The 17,991-nt window shown below is 41.8% G+C and overlaps 1 protein-coding gene across 1 annotated transcript in view; it reads right to left on the reverse strand.

Moving 5' to 3' along the window:
• The window catches only part of LOC109475941, a 23,072-nt gene extending 5,360 nt beyond the window's left edge, over positions 1-17,712 (reverse strand). Inside the window, 2 exon segments of the mRNA XM_019776751.1 lie at positions 57-1,966; positions 17,632-17,712. Of these exon segments, the coding sequence (XP_019632310.1) occupies positions 57-1,966; positions 17,632-17,712 (1,991 nt within the window).
• Positions 17,713-17,991: the final 279 nt, after the last annotated feature.

Here is a 17,991-nt window from a genome sequence, read left to right on the forward strand (position 1 = left end):
GCGGAATTTTCGTAGGCGTCAATTTTGCTGTTTGGTCTCCGGTTTGTCCAGCTTGCGGCGCTTTTGCTCCTTTCTGTGTGCTCTTTGCCCCGACATCTTTAGATGCAGTAGAAGGCTTCTTAGCATCCTTGGGCGGGGTGGCCTTTGTCTTGGGACTTCCCCATTCATTGTCGTCGCCAACAAGGGCTTCCCAAACTTTCTGGGAGTACTCTTTTTGAGTCTTCTCCCTTTTGCCTCCCTTCACAGTGCCCTTCTGTGTTTGAGCAGCAGGCTCAGCCGAGCCCTTTACTGACTGCTTGTCAGCTTTTGCAGCTGTGGATTCAGGCGGACTTGTACCATCCGTTGTCCGCGTGTCCACGTTTTCCGACGGAGTCCGACCGCGGCGTGCGGACGACTCTGCCGCTCCTGACACCGACACCGCCTCAGCCGCAGGCTGGCGCCGCATCTCTGGCGTCACGATCACCTTCGGTTCCGGCAGCTTCCGTGAAGATGCTTGCGGGGTCGAATAGGCTTTCTCCCCCGGTTGTCTGTAAAGATACTTCCGCTCGCTGGTTTTACTTGGTTTCCTAACCAGCGGAATCTGCGAGGCTTTGTTGTCCGATCGGGACTGTACCAGACGGGGATGGGTGCGAGGATCCTTGCGCGGTGACCTATGGTAGATGGGGACAGGCCTCTCGGCAGGGTCCTCATCTTCTTCATCACTTTTCAGGTGCATTTTCAGCACCGCTTTTACGTGGCACGACTTACATGTCATTCTTGGGGGATCGTACGTCCAGGTATGATCATGCTGGTGCTTTTTGGTGCGGCAGATAGGCACGGGGACTTCGGTGTGCCTCTCCTCATCATCATCTTCCCCCTCACTGTCCGTTTCCAAATGGAACTTCATGAGCAGGGTTTCGTCACAACTGCCGCACTTGAATCTCGGAGGCTTGTAGCTCCAGTTTTGGGCGTGGTCCGCCAGGCAGCACGGTGTCTTCTCCCCGGGCACGACCTGGTAGTGGTTGTCACGCTGGTGCCAGGCGCTTTCACCGCGGTCGGCGTGCTGGCACAGTTTGAGCTGGTTTTGCTCTGTCGATTGCGAATCATCGGACTGGCGATACAGATGAACCGTCAGCTGACTGTTGGATTCTATCGCCAGTGGATCTGTTTGAGAGTCATCCGTAGACACGATCTCCACGGGGAGTAACTCTTCAGAACACACTGACCCTGAGTCTTCAACCACTGACCCTGAGTCTTCAACCAAGTTCCTCATTGAGGTCGACATCAGCAGTTGGTTGAGACACGCGTCGATTTTGGCAATATCCTCGTCTGCTTCTTTTCTCATTTCCTCAACTTCCTCCGGGGAAAACTTCGACGCGTTTTCCTCGATTGCGAGGAGTAAATCGGTTGAATCCCTTCTCGCGATGTGGAGCTCTAAGGACATTTCCCTCCGCTGGGTGAAACGGTCCACTTTCTGCGCTATCTCATGTCCAAAGGTGCCCTTGTGTTGGACATACGGTTTTGGGACAAAAAACTTTTCTGGCAAAGGCGGGGGGTCTGGGATGTTTGTGCGGAACTTGGTTGTTTTTGCACCGACACCGACTTCTGTCGTGCCGTGTCCATCGCCCTCGTCATGCCGAGCTTTCTTCTGAGGCAAGTTTGACCCCTGCGTGGGGTACATCGTCATGACAGTGTACTGGCTGTTTGGATCCGGTACTGGCTGCCTGGCACCAGCACCAACCAGATCCAGCAGTGGCCCAGGTAACGCCTGGGAGACTTCCTGCCCAGAGAAGCCTGAGAGAACTCGTCTGGATTCAAACGAGATTTCGGAAATCAGAAGTTCCATGGGTGGCAGCGCTGGAGGGGGTGGGACCAGTCCGGATCCATTTGAGATTCCGGACATCAGTAACTCCATAGGCGGCAAAGCCGGGGGCGAGTGGACTCGTCCGAATCCTACCCCATGCACCCGCGGGTGTATCACGGCTTGTGCAAGACGTGCGGAAGAAGCACGTGTGAGTACGGCCTCCTTACGGTAAAGTTGCAATCGCACGGAGATCGTACGTTGTAAGCACGTACAACTCACTTACCACTTGCGCAACGTACGATGCACGCAACCGCTCACGGCCAGACGTGGCGTGCAGACCACACTCTTACACTTTGTGCAACCGTGCGAGTGACGTGCGAGTGACGTGCGTCGACGCCACTCCTTCCCCACGTTTTCAGAAAAAAAAGTAGCAGACGTAGCCTCCCAAAAAACGTACGGACAAAAAGCACGCACGGCGGGTTGTGACCGTAGCTTTAAGGAAGCAACGCATGGCGTGGAAAGACAGTGATTTCAAATGGCATGCTTACCACCAGCTCACCACCCGGTCCCATAGCGAAACCCCAAGGGGATGTATCGTTCGCGATGGTACGGACAAACTCACCACGCCTGGTGAACATGTCTATCCGGCTGTCATTAATGTTTACCACGATAATCCGACCCAAGGTGTCCAGACAAATACCAGTATACAGTCCACATGTACCTCGTCTAACAGTGCTTCCAAATTCAAATAACTTGTCTCCGGAGTGACTATACACCATAACGGTTTTCCCGTTTGTAATCAGGATATTTCCCTCGCTGTCCGATGTGATTCCCCCTATCGTAACGGGAGCGTTAAAACTACGATAGACGGAGCCGTTTGGATGAATCATCGTTACTGTATCCCTGCTTCCCACGATGATTTCATTGTTGCACACGTCTACGGCAATGACGGCATGGAAACAAGGTTCCACGACGCGTACTTTAAACGCCTTTATTGGCGCGCCGTTCCTACTGTACTGTACGACATCGATATATCCGTTATTGGCTTCGCCGTTTATTCGCCCTGCGACCCACAGGTAGCCAGGCTCTACGCCAATGGCAACGTCTCTTGGTAGAATGTCGACGGCACCGTTTTCACCCGGAAGCACCGTTGGGAAGGTGCGGAGATAGGTCCCATTCATGTTGACGACATGAAGAGCTTTAGACGGAACGTAATCGGTCACAAATATCTCATAGTCAGCAGACACGGCCACTCCGTACCCAAAGCTTCCCCTCCCATGGAAGGTGATCTTCTCCAACGTTCTGCCATGAGTGATAAGAGTGATAAGTCTCTCCTATACTTAATGGACTTTTATGTAGATACTTTAGCCCTGCCTATACCGGGCTTTTTTGCCCATAGCAACGCCGGTGATGTCATCAAATGACGTCATGCATATTAAAGATATCCGCCATCTTGAATTTTCAAAATAGTTTTTTTTCATGATAAAGCCTAAAATACATTGTAAACATACTAAAGACCTTCATTTAAACCTTTTTTGGAAAAAGAAATGGAAGTATTGATGAAATTTTAATGAAAATAACCTGTATATACCTGTTCTAATGATATGGTCCGCCATCTTGGATTTTGGCCAATGACGTCATCAAAGTAGCATAAATTATGCATATTTAATGATAAAATTTACATAAAATTATATGGGATGTTATTAATATTACAAACCATGAGTAACTTGACATAAAACCCATAAAATTCTATTGTTGAAACAAAAAGTACTAAATTTAGCAAAAAATGCCTGTCAGAAACCCGTTGCCATCGCAACACAAAAATTATTATCTTATTCCAATGATAGAAAATTGTTGCCAACGATATTCTAGGAAAAGTCACCAAGTTTGGCCGTTCTAGCTCTAGCCGTTCAGACAGTAGGTGACATCAAAGTTGGCGCGGGCACTTTTAGCCCGTCTGGGCACTTTTGGCACGTCTAGGTAGGGTTAATGCATTGTGTTCTATTTTATTGTGTTCTTTATTTTCTCATGTAAGCCCATACTGATTTAATTTTATTGATGGCATCCACTCGCGCATTGATTTTGGCCAGAGTTCAACTCCGAGACTAAACCCTGGGTTCCATCCTTCGTAGTCAATGATAGCTAGCAACAATATGGGGCCGGTCGTAACTACGAAGGACAGCCACGCCAATCTACTATCTCTAGAACTCGGCTGAGACTCATAAATGCTACAAAGGCTAGGTCAGCATTTTATTCCTGTGGTTTAGCACCGTTTTTTTTCGTTTGGGATTGACTTTTTTTATTGACCCGTTGACACTAGTCTCGGGGTCTTTAGAGGATGTCATCCATAAAATTAAGTTAGCATAAATTAATATAAAATTGTTGCCAGATATATTTTACGAAAAGTCACCAAATTTGATGCTTTTAGCACAATCCGTTCAGGCGCTATCTGTGATGAAAGTTGGTGCGGGCCTCAAAAGCCCCCCCCCCCTTCCGGGTCTGAATAGGGTTAAGGAAGCAACGCATGGCGTGGAAAGACAGTGACTGCAAACCATTGGCAAGCAACAAGCTCACCACCCGGTCCTATAGTGATACCCCACGGCCGTTCAATATGCGCGATAGTACGGACAAACTCACCACGGCTGGTGAACATGTCTATCCGGCCATCCTTATGGTTTGCCACGATAATCCGACCCAAGGTGTCCAGACAAATACCACTAAACTCACGCAGCAGGAGGTCATTCGTTTCTTGTCTAACAGTGCTTCCAAATTCAAATAATTTGTCTCCGGAGTGACTATACACCAGAACGGTTTTCGCGTTCTTAAGGGTAATCAGGATATTTCCCTCGCTGTCCGATGAGATTCTCCCTATCATAACTCGCTCCCTAGCGTTTAAACTCCGATAGACGGAGCCGTTTGGATAAAACATCATTATTGTATCCCTGTGTCCCACGATGATTTTATTGTAGCACACGTCTACCGCAATGACGGCATGGAAATAAGGTTCCACAAATGTAATTCAATCATCTTTATCGGCTTTCCAATCCTACTGTATTGTACGGCAAAGCCATTATACGGTGCTTTTTGCCCCACAACCCACAGGTAGCCAGGTTCTACGTCAATAGCAACGCCACTAGAGTGAATATAGTCGGTACCGTTTTCACCCGGAAGCACCGTCGGGAAAGTACGAAAATGGGTCCCGTTTATGCTAAAGACATGCACTTTTTTCCCAATATAATCGGTTACAAATATCTCGTAGTCAGCAGACACGGCCACTCCTAACCCCAGGCTTCCCTTCCCAGGGAAGGTGGTCTTCTCCAACGTTCTGTCACCGCTTTCTGTTATGAGTGATAAGAACAGTCTCTCCTATACTTTATGAATTTTAATGTAGATACTTTAATGCATTGTATTCTATTTTATTGTGTTCTTTATTTTCATATGTAAGCCCATACTGATTTAATTTTATTGATGGCATCCACTCGCGCATTGATTTTGGCCAGGGTTCAACTCCGAGACTAAACCCTGGGTTCCATCCTTCGTAATCCATGATAGCTAGCAACAATATGGGACCGGCGGTAACTACGGAGGATAACCAGGCCAATCTACTACCTCTAGAGCTCGGTTGAGACTCATAAATGCTACAAAGGCTAGGTCAGCATTTTATTCCTGTGGTTTAGCACCGTTTTTTTCGTTTTGGATTGACTTTTTTTATTCACCCGTTGACACTAGTCTCGGGGTCTTTAAAGGACGTCATCCATAAAATTAACTCAATATGGCCTAAACAAGGAGGTTGCCTCCTTGGCCTAAAAGCTGATAAAACCCAATAGAAAGATACATAAGTAGAGTACATGCGTTGGGGGAAGGCAGAGACCCACCAAATACACACTACGCATTAAACACTGACACAAGTGGAACCGGGCCCTGCTGGATTTTCAAGAATTCGGTAGTTGCTATCCCCCCCCCCCCGTACTGTATTCAAGTATGCAAAAAGTGTCAAACAAATTGGGTCAAGAGTATCATTTCAACCCGATGATCCCTATAAATGCATGCATACTGCATGGCTTGGGGCTACACATAGTCTTACCTTCACTTTGTGAGTTGGTGGAGACGGCTGGGAGCGTTCCGACAGATCTCCTGCATTTGATTTGTATAGAGGTGATGGTAGTAGTAGTAGTAGTAGTAGTAGTAGAAGCAGTTGTATCCACAGTCGATGTCAGAAAGTCAACGTATTTTGTATTAAGCTGTATGGAAGAAGCAGTAAGTAAGGTATTGTCTATAACAGCCTTGTGCGTATCACATATTTGTTTGTTATTAGTCTTCATTGATGGAAATGAAATTACATGTAGCTTATATAGTGCAATGTGGTTTCACTAGTTATGGACGCGATTGACGAATCAAGGCGACTGCGTGAGTAGCAAACTGTTGAGCTTTTACTAAAATGGATGTTGACAGCAAAAAACAATATGGCGGCCTACATGACTGACTTACAACGTGAGCACGTGACCGTCTAGTCAAGATCGAACACGTTAGCCACTCTGCCAACTGGCGCAAGGACAAAAAATTCCACAACGCGAATTCGGAGATCTCATACCTCCATGAAATATGTAGAGTTAAAGTAATTTTTTTGGGAGGGGGGATTTGTCTCATTGAATATGGGAATAAGGTCGTGATTTACATAATTCAGTTTGTAAAACAGGAGGTCCACATTTGTCATTTGTCTTCTTCTTCCAATGACCTACCAATATACTAAATATCACAATCCATACAGGCATTCTGAAGTTATTATGACTACAAATGTGCGGACACACACACGGAGAGACAGACAGAGTGAAACACACACTGAACACCAAAAACAATAACTCCATTTTTCATAATGGTAAATTTGTGAATGACAATGCTATAAAACAGTGGAATACCTGTTGTGGCCGGGTACCAAAACGTAACCAGAAAAAGGATCCACCGATGATACACGCCACAAGGACCAGAGCCGCATATATTGCAGCTAAGCAGAGCCGGCGACGCGTCCATCCTAAAATATTGCAGATTAGGCCACAACAAGTTAATGCTTTTAATTAATGAAAAAAATGACGCGATTGGGCGGGAAAAACTAGCCTAGACATCCTATGATAGACCCAGTAGTAGTACTACGATAGGAGCTATGACGTTAACATATCTGAGTGATTTATAATTTTAAAGTGGGTTTTAAAGTTTTAATCAAACCATTGCATTGCATTGGTAGATGATAAAACTACAACGATTAGGTGCCAAAGACTGTCTTCAACAATTGGGGCCAAAATATGAGCATTTTTAATATTGATTCAGAACCTGATAAGTAGAATAAATTAGACTTCTATCGTCTTTTTTAATGTTGTATCTGGAGGATGGTAGAGTAATAAATATTCTGAAGCTAAGCTGGAAGTTCGGGCGCGGACTTTTGACCTCCCCCTCCCGTGAATGGCTCCCCCCGTCCCGTATGGAGATCAGTGGTCGCCGGACTCGAACATGCAACAACCTGGACTCTGTCAGTGCTAGAACTGTTAGCTTCTACAATAGCAGCATTCCCCACATTGTCAGATTTCTAAACTCCTCGCTCCACTAGAATGTATTACGTGCATTATTGAAATTGACTTTTAATCGACCCAACTTTTAAGCAATTTCCAATTCTAAACAAAATCTAATACTATGTTATTTTACATCATCAATGCTGTTATCTTAATGCGTTATTTTAGTGTGTATTTTAATGTGTATCTGTATGAGTTGTAATTCTGAACGTCTACTACTTGTAAATCATTGTAATGTCCTTACATCAATTCAGCCACTCATGTGGCTGCAAACTGTGGACAATTTCAGTCAAGTTGATAATAAACCACTTTATATATTATATTATTATAAGTACAAAAAACTCTTACCGCAAGCTGAACGATGCTGCACGTTTGGCACGTATATCGAATTCTGATTCAGGGCATTTAGGGCATCATTGTTATCATCGGGGTTGTTCGAGGCCGCTGCTGGTTGGTTCTGTGATTCTGCGTTACCTAAAATGTTACCCTGGCACGTGTATGCAGCAGCATATGGTTGAATGTCTTCATCATCAGAGACGATGCTGGTGGTTGGGGCTGCCTCTTCCTGGTGTGTTACAGCATATAGCTGAAGGCAATGGTTGTCATCGTTGTTAGCTGGGCTGAGGTTTGCTTCATCACCTTGCAGATGTGCATCAGCTGATGCCTGGGTACAGGAAATGTCTTCATCCTCATCTGACCTGGTAGTACTTGGCACGTACATCGGATTTGTATTTAGAGCATTCAGGGGTTTTTTTACGAACATTGGATTCGGATTCGGGGCAATCGGGGCATCATTGATGTTATTGGATGCCGCTGTTGGTTCATTCTGCAAGAACGGTCTTGTATGATCATCTATGCTGCATACAATGTCATCCTGGCACATGTATGCAACTGTATTGTCTTCTGTCATTATGATTGAGGATGACTCATCATCTTGCAGGCGCGTTACAGCATATGGCTGAAGGCAATGGTTGTCATCTGGGCTAAAGTTGACTTCATCACCTTGTTGATGTGCATCAGCTGATGCCTGGGCACAGGGAATGTCCTCATTCTCATCTGACCTGGTGGTGGCATTCGGAGGTTCCACGGGGGTTTGCAGGTACATCGGATTGGGAGTAACGTCATTTTCTGTATCTGTATCTGTATTTTGGGCGTTCATTGGACAAGGGTTCAATGTGTTGCGTGTGTACATCAGATTTGGAACCCTGGTTGGTCCAGAGCTGACATTTGGCTCAATGGTGCTTTGCAGGTACATCGGATTGGGGTTAATGTCGTTTTGGGCGTCCATCGGATAAGGGTTTGTATTGTTACGTGTGTACATTGGATTTGGGTTCCTGGTGTGCATTTCGATATCGTTTCCTGACATGCTGCGACGTTGACTCGATCACCTTTGCCTAATACAATACATTTTTGTTATTAAAGCTCAGCATATTTAACAATATTTCTCCTGGCTCATATGGCTATGTACACTGTTCGGCCCACCGACACCGGCGTAAGGTAATGATATTAGAAGACGAAATCAATCAATTTCTTTGTAGATGAAGCAGCCCACGTGTCATCTTCTGATACCAGACAATGCATATAAAACCAACACGTCGACAGAACGCACGGCGTATGCGCAAACCCAGCAATGTATTGTGCATAGCACTTCGGCAAAACGTTTCATTTAAGGTCTTATTTGTCTGTATATTTAGGAATGCCATTCCGTCAACATGCAGGTCTATAATTTTCAAATGTTGTGTTGGAAAAGACGTTGTCTCCAACAGACAAAATTCTGATGCAACGTTGACTAGACAGCCAGCAAAAACAGTAAAAAAGCTGGGTTTCAAACAGGCGCAGTTTGTTTGGCCAACGTGATTATCAAGGCTAAGGTTTGAATTTGGTGATGTCCCAGGTTGGACTGCAGCAAACAGTCTTGTAGTGACAAACTGAATTTACAAACTAACATGCTACAGATTTCTAGACTAGTTTATTGTTATTTAGTACATATTACATGCCAACTAATTTTTTATTGCACATCTAGTGTTTCCCATCTCAGTCACGAAGTGAGTCAGTCGTTAAGTACGTATTCTCTTTTCCCTGTCCTTTTTATTTACCTCTCGTCTTTTTAAATTCAGCTGAAGTGACCCAACAAATACAAACACCACTATTACGGTTAGGGTTGTCTACAGGACCCGTCCCTCTTTTGCATGTGGTAAAGGTAAAATATTTTTAATTAACAGATTAAACTAATGATATTTTGCTTCTGAACAAGCGAGAAGTAACGTTTCAGGGGGATTGTCATACAGACGTCAGATCGAAACTATAATGGTCTTGTCATCGGTCAACCAAACAAAAAGCTACGGTTGGGGGATTTTTCCAAGGGTCGGTCGGAAAACCGGAAACACTACATATTTCTCTAGTCTAAGTGATTTGTTGTAAGGGTAGTATGAAGATGTGAAGAGGAAGAATTGGGTACTTACTACGAGGATTCTATGAGCGGCTTGTCTGCAGGTGTAGGGTGGGACCAACCTCGCTGGCAGAATGGAGATTATCTACAAGCAGATCTTTTGGTGGCTAAAAAATAATATGAATTTGGCCGGGCAGTATGTAATATACCACCGTTTGTCTGACGGAAAAAAAGATACAAGTACAAAAATAACTATAAAATCGCCTGAACACACGTCAGCAAAATGCCTACATCTAAACCCCTTCCAGAAGAGTGCAATTGAGACTTCAGACTTCAGGCCAGGAGATGATATAGAAATTGAATAAACATATCTCCTTGACGTTATGCCCCCACAAAGGAGTCTTGTCTAATACAGTATAGAAATACCAAGGTATCAAACTTTTTTATTTCGTAAAAATTCTGAAATTGCAATGGTCACAAGATGTGACGAAAAATGTTAAATGTACGACTCGTAACACGTGTAGAGAAGTGATTTTGTAATACAAATCAAGTAAAAATATGTGTTTTAATGTAGAATTCTCCATGCTGCCACGACCCAAAGGAGTTGAAGTGGACTTGCTTAAATTTTGTCTGTAGACGTGGGTGGAGGCGTGGGAGCTGGTAGACCATACATGTATGATGAACCAGGTTCATTTTAACACCCACACTTTTATTACCTCCATAAAACATGAAAAACATCAATGTATTGAACATTTTATCACCTGAAAATCATCATACCACAATGGTTACAAGACTTGAGGAAAAATCTGCTAAAGGTGTTAAATATAAGATTGTGTAGAGAAATGGTTTCGTAATGAAAAGCAGGTAAAATATGTCAAAGAATGTAGAATTGTCCATGTTGCCACTTCCTTGGGAGGAGTTAAAGTGGACTTGCTTAAATTTTGTCTGTAGACGTGTGCGGAGGCGTGGGAGCTGGTAGACCATACATGTATGATGAACCAGGTTCATTTTCACACCCACACTTTTATTACCTCCATAAAACATGGGAAACATCAATGTATTAAACATCTAACAACAACCTTAAAATCACTATACTGCAATGGTCACAAGATTTGACGAAAAATCTGTGAAAGGTGTTAAATGTAAGATTGTGTCGAGAAATGGTTTCGTAATGAAAAGCAAGTAAAATATGTTAAAGAATGTATAATTTCCTATGCTGTCACTCCCCTGGGAGGTGTTGAAATGGACTTGCCCAACTGTTTTGTCTGTAGATGTGGGAGCTGGTAGACTATGCATATATCATGAACCAGGTTCATTTTCACACCCACATCTTGCTTTAATTACCTCCATGAAAAATGAAGGTTTTGTTTTGGCGTGTCTCTTTGTTTGTGTGTGTGTGTGTGTGTGCGTGTTTAGTGTTTTCTGAACATTTTTGTATCTGTATCTGTATAGCCGGTATAACCGCCTTTCGGCGTAACACACCAGCTTCGACACACAACATTTGTAGTACTAGTAAGGATAACTTTAGAACGCCTTTATGGATTTTGATGACATTTGGTATGTTGGTAGGTCGTTGGAAGAAAAATGCATATTTTCATAATTTTAGTGTGCAGGTAGCTTATAGAGATATTAACATATTAATTAAATGCAAATTATGTGAATAAAGACTTAATTTGCATAATTTGGGAGGAAATTCTGAAATTACGTATACTCTGCTTTAAGTAATAGTATTTTCATACATGTAATGTAAGTGAAGTAAGTATTTTCATACATGTAATGTATGTAATGTATGGCAGGTTAAACGGCAACATATAACAATTATACAAATGATTTGCATAATTAATGTGAAAATTCTTTGATTTTTCAATCATTGGAATTTCATACCTTGAGACATGTGTAAGTCAATTAAAAGTTAAAACACTAAATATATATAGTTTTTTTCTGATTTTAGGTCAAACTAAAATATGGTCTGAAGGTATGCGGGATTGTCCTTTTATTTATCTCTATTTGTATATTCCAGCTGAAGGGATCTAACAAATACAGTTTAACAATGTAAAACTGACATCTATCAGATCCAGGGCTGTTTCCAAGACCTGTCACTCAGTTTGCTTTTGGAGAAGGGTCAGATGTTTTACAAGATTTACCCAGTACTATTTTGATTCTAAAAATGTACGAAACGTCGTTAAAGAATGATTGAAATTGAGATGTCATATTGAAAGTACCATAGACTTGCCAGCAGTCGACCGATAAAACGTTAGAGTTGTCGGATTTGAAGGTTGCTGCACATCATCTGAGAAAATGAGTTTAACACTTTTGTAAATGTTAAGCAGATGCAATATTTATTTATCTGCTATTTTATTTATTCGCACGTCAAGAATAATAAATATAGAACAAGGAATATAAGTTAAGTGAGATGTTCATGTTCACAGGAGGCCTATGTTAATGCCTTCTTTTATCGATAAGTATATAAAGTTCTAACAGTCTGAATAGATCAATTTAAAGAAATAACGTCTGCAATAAAAACTAGAGGTCGGAGATCTCATGTCTTCGTCAGAGGAACATTGTTCTAGATAAAGGAGCGTTTTTTAATACTAAGAATCAATTTGGTCTAGAGCACAAAAGAATCTCTATACTCCTTTTTTCCTTTTTTTTTAAATTCTACGACAGTGTCGCAAAATGTAATGAGAAGATGTGATGAAAGGAAAGAATCAGAACGGGGAGATTTATTGTTGTTTTCGTTTGTTGGTACACTATGTTCTTTTATTCAATTTGCATCCTAACCTTTGTATTTCCACAGTCAGTATGTTCCAAATCTGTGCATGTTAATCAGGGTTTTTGTTTGGCCTTAATGTATTTTATCGCGCTTTTGCAATAAATTTAAGGTCTCCAGTGGACGTCATCCATAAAAATTACTTGGTCTGGCCTTACAATTTAGGGAATGACCCGCCTGACGCATGTCCACCTTTTTCCTCCCCCGCCCCAGTATTTATAGGACAGCCCCTCCATTGTAAGCAATTGATATCAGATGCGGCCGGGGACAGCTGTCCCCATGTGAATCAATGCAGACGTTGGTGGGGGTAGTTCATTATATATCTAACACAAAAGGTCCACTGCAGCGAAATAGGGACCCCCAACGAGGCCCGTTTTCGAACTTAACCTTGGCCTCTACAATGATAGGTTGCCTACCAAAAATCATGAACATCTGTTCAAATATACTCGAGTTACTTTGCTAACTAGCCACAAACACAAAAAAGTCCACTGCAGTGACGTACGGACCCCCCACGAAGCCCATACTTGCACTTGGCATTGGCCTCCACACCGGTAATTTGCCTGCCAAAAATCATGGACGTCGAATAATGCCTTCAAGAGTTATTCTGCTAAATCCGCAGTCACCCAAAATGCGGCGAGACAATTTCATAGTCCTTCTGACGAAGACAAAAATTAAACATTAAAGTGAGAACAAACTATAATAAAAACATTATAATAGGGAATTTACCATTACTTGGGTAATCATGCATGGGTATTAGTCAAATGTAGAGACAGGATCGTTTTCAGTATCCAGTATAGTTGACCTGCGCGTATGCAGTGGCGTAAATGACACTCAAAATTTTTACGTGACTTAAATATACAGAACAATAAACCACACTATCTTGTGTTAACACATGAAGTCAAATCTAGGAAGTTTCCCTCTTTTTCAAAAATCATGGTAATGGCAACTTCCTATTTACATTAAGAGATGTATTTTACGTAAATTATTGATGCAAAATTAAAAGTACTACAAGTAAAAATTCACTATTACAAAATACTTCAACAAAACATGACAAATACTGACTATTTATGACTTAAATCGACTTTAAACCTGTTTCTTAATGTTTGAAATATTAAATAAATTTCCCAGTCTCCCTGAAACCTATTATATAATAATGACACTTTTATATTGAACTCAGACATCCATAGCCATAACACAAGACAGAGAAATTATACACTGCCTATTACTGCAAAATCTAATCAACGGCAATTCTCATTCATGTACAGGGACCTATAGTCAGAAAAAAAACACGTACGGCGGGTTGTGATCGAGGCTTTTAGGAGTCTAGAAGAGAGTGCTATTCTCCAATAGATCGTGCTTCAATGAATTTGTTGTTGAAACTACATCTATCCACTACAAAATGAACTACTAGATCTATCCACTACACAATGAACTTCATCATATATTGTTCTCAGTAAGGCCACACTGACTAAATTTAATGGATGACATCCTCTGAAGACCCCCGAAGTAGTGCGCGCGGGCGAATAAAATAATTTATCAAAAATGCTGCTAAACCACAGAAATACAAAGCTGGTGTTGTGGATTTTCGGTTGTACATAGCGACGTTTGGACTTCTAGAACCCAGGCAGCCTGTCACCCAAGAAATTAACAGCCTCGGAGGAGTTTTGTTTTTTGTTCAGGCGAAAATCGATGCAGCCTTGTCATCCATAAAATTAAATCATCAACATCATCTAGTCGTGAGAGTTTCACGGATGCTTGTGACTCTTTATTGAAATTAAATCAGTATGGAATAATTTACTACATCGAACGTACAACACAGAAACGCTAAAACAGAACCTCCTTCCAGGATTCAAATACGCATCTGCTGTGTGAGAGTTAAGAAAGCACCAGGTGGCATGGAAAGATGGTTACAGTTGATTTGTAAGATACCGCCCTAGTCACCACCAAGTCTCCATTTGGTCCTATAGCAACACCCCACGGATTTTCAACGTGCGCGATGGTACGGAGAAACTCTCCGCGGCTTGTGAACATGTCTATACGGTTTCCACCATTATTTGCCACGATAATCCTACCCAAGGTGTCCAGACAAACACCTCTGTAATGAGGCAGTCTGTTTGCACCTATTCCAATTTCGAATATCTTGTCTCCGGAGTGACTATACATAAGACCGATTCTGTACGCACTGACAAGTGAAAGCAGGATATTTCCCTCGCTGTCCGATATAATTCCCCCGATCCTGTAATTTGTCACTTTAAATCTACGATAGAGAGAGTCGTTCGGATTAAACATCATTACAGCCTGCCCATGTCCAACGATGATTTTATTGTTGCGCGTGTCTATCGCAATGACGGAACAGTATTGACCCGCGAGGCGATGAATATTACTTTAGCAATAGCCCAATAGCAAAACATACACCGAGTCCCAAAAAAATCCGTCCACCCAAACGCGAGAAACAGCTGCGAACATGAAAATTTAAATCTCTCACAAAACCCTTCCGCGGAAGGATGTCTCCTCCCCCGGAGGTAATGATTACAGAATTCGCACGTTCTAGGGGTTTCAGAGGGGTACGGCTATGCCTGCCGGATTCTATACGTAATGGATGGTCACTAATGCGAAGTTTACACATGGCTCTGCGATGTTTGAAGTTTGCAATGTTGTGACATACAAAACATTCAAAGAGATTTATGAAAGAGAAACATATTTTTAAATATGTTTCTCTTTCATAAATCTCTTTGAATGTTTTGTATGTCCTTAGTTTGTTGCCTTGGTTTTCTCTTCTTCCTTTTACTTGCAGTTCTGAATTGAATTTTTGTATAAAGTTATGTTTCAGTCTTTGTTTTAGTTCATTTAGATGAGACGGCGAGTTTAAGTGACCATTAATGTACAGGTAGGCAAAGCCGGATTCCTCTAACAGTTTTCGTACATTAGATAACCAGCAGGGTGTTTTTCTACGATCTAGCTCTTGTTGTACCATATAGGCTTCATGTTGAAGACTACTTGTATGTACTTCGTTGGCCAATCTGAAATAGTAACTGTACATTAATACTAATACTAGTAATACTAGTACACAAAAAGGCATAATTTTTCACAATTTACAATTTTTGGGTCATAAAACTCACCATGTGGTAGTCCATTCCGTGATATGTATTAGAAATCTTGAGAAATTCTAGTGGACACATGGCCACAGGTGACCGTAGTGCACTTTGACCCCTTGTTCCAGGTCGATACCAAGCGAACAACAAGAGGGGTGTGGTACCACGGATACATGTTACATCCAATATAAACGGGACCAAATATAGAGAAAATTCCTTTTTTGTAAGAAAAATTTCTCAAAGCCCTACACTATACCACCTACCATCAAATAAGTATAATGACATACCCACCAAAAAAATGGTTTTTAAAGTTCATTTTCTAGTACGTCGATGAAGGTTAGACATCCAGGTGACGTTAATACAATACGCCAAAAAAAGCAGTTACTCAAGCAACTGGATATGATTTCGGATATCATTTTCTAGTAGTATATTATGATTTTACATCCCATGGTTTAGTCCAGTGTTATGACGTGCGCAGTGATACCATGACCATTGGTGTTTTGGAAGATTTGCCAGTCCCATTATATGGACACCATACTGTAACAATATCAAAGCATTGATGGATGCGGAAGTTGCATTTTGTGCGCATTTTGCTGCATCTTTTTAGTAATAATGATTTTGTAAGAGGTCAATAAAATCAATATTAGTGTGATGGACAGTGGAATACCAGTGCTAATGTAGCCAGTACCATGAAAAATGTGGTCAGTACCATCTGTTGTCTGCACCAAGGACAGTGTAGCCCCTCCAATGGATGGTGTAGTCAGTACCAAGGACAGTGTAGCCCCTCCCATGGATGGTGTAGTCAGTACCAAGGACAGTGTAGCCCCTCCCATGGATGGTGTAGTCAGTACCAAGGACAGTGTAGCCACTACCATGGATGGTGTAGTCAGTACCAAGGACAGTGTAGCCCCTCCCATGGATGGTGTAGTCAATACCAAGGACAGTGTAGCCACTACCATGGATGGTGAAGTCAGTACCAAGGACAGTGTAGCCACTACCATGAACAGCGTAGTCGGTACCAAGGAAAATGTAGCCTCTACCATGTGTAACCAGTACCATGGACAATTCAGTCAGTACCAAAGACAACACAGCTAGTACCATAGACCATGTAGTCAGTATTATTGTAGTCAATGTGCCAATGGCAATGTGGTTTTACAAGCTTAATATAATAGAAATAACAGTATCAATACATGTACTATGCAATTGTATTTTACCTCTATGTGAAAAGATAGATGTGGAATATTTTGTTCTCTATTGCAGGTTTTAAATCCCCACTCCCACCCCGACAAATTCAATCCACTACACACAGATGTCGATAACATGTTTTCTTTCTTAAATCATTACTGTAACACTTTATTCAGTCTTTCTATTTTTAAAGATTCAAACAGTTGTAAATTATTGAAACAGGTTATTAACAATGATCTATTGATTAATGTATTCTGATGTAAGTAAAAAAAATGCAAATGCTAATATTAAAATACATATAATAACATCCGTCATTCACACCTATATACAATCATTAACTGAAATATGCAAGACACGTATAGCAATGTGCCCACAAGCAAATGATATCCAAGAAAATGTAAGGATCTTGCTAAATCTCATTGTTTTAATTGTTTTAAGCATGCTTTTGGAAAATTTAGTATACTCTTTATCATTACAGAGGGGAAAATAAAAATGAGAGGGAGAATCTTTAGAAATGTGGACTTCTAGAGAGGCGGCCTGAATGTTGCAAAACGTCCTTGAATTAAATGCACATAATGAACCGGATCTTACATCTGCTTGAAGATTAAAGAAGCAAACAGACATGCAATCGGTACCAATCTTCAACAACAATAGTAATGATACGGTAGTGGCCCGATAAATAGATGCCACGGTTCTTGATATATAATTAATACATCAATTGCAGGCAGAATAGTATTGGTAAGAAATAGTATCTCAATTAATGGTCCGCTTTCAGGAATTTAGCCACTCAATATTTCAAATATTGCTACAATTTAATGATTGGGTTTGTTTCTAAAGTATGTTAAACTTACTGTGCCATGTTGTTCCATCAGCTCTTGTGCACACTGGGCCATGGCCTGCCTCTCATTGTCTGGTTTCTTCTGTGTTTTCATCCTAGCTATTTAAAAATGACAGATTTAGTCTTATGTTATGATTTATGATGTATAATCAATAATGATGTGCCTGGTAGGTGTAAGGATGCATATCATAGGCCTAGGAAACCTTACTATTTTAGATTATCTGTATTTTGCATGCCACGAAGTGCCATCTTCTTTCGAAGTTGGCTCTGGGACAGGCGTCTGTTCCTCCTTTGTTGCTGTTCCAACCGGTCCTCGTCCGCAGCATGTTGTTCCATCAGCTCTTGTGCACACTGGGCCATGGCCTGCCTCTCA

Source organism: Branchiostoma belcheri, unplaced genomic scaffold (assembly GCF_001625305.1).
Source record: "Branchiostoma belcheri isolate BF01 breed outbred unplaced genomic scaffold, Haploidv18h27 scaffold357, whole genome shotgun sequence".
Lineage (NCBI taxonomy): Eukaryota > Metazoa > Chordata > Leptocardii > Amphioxiformes > Branchiostomatidae > Branchiostoma > Branchiostoma belcheri.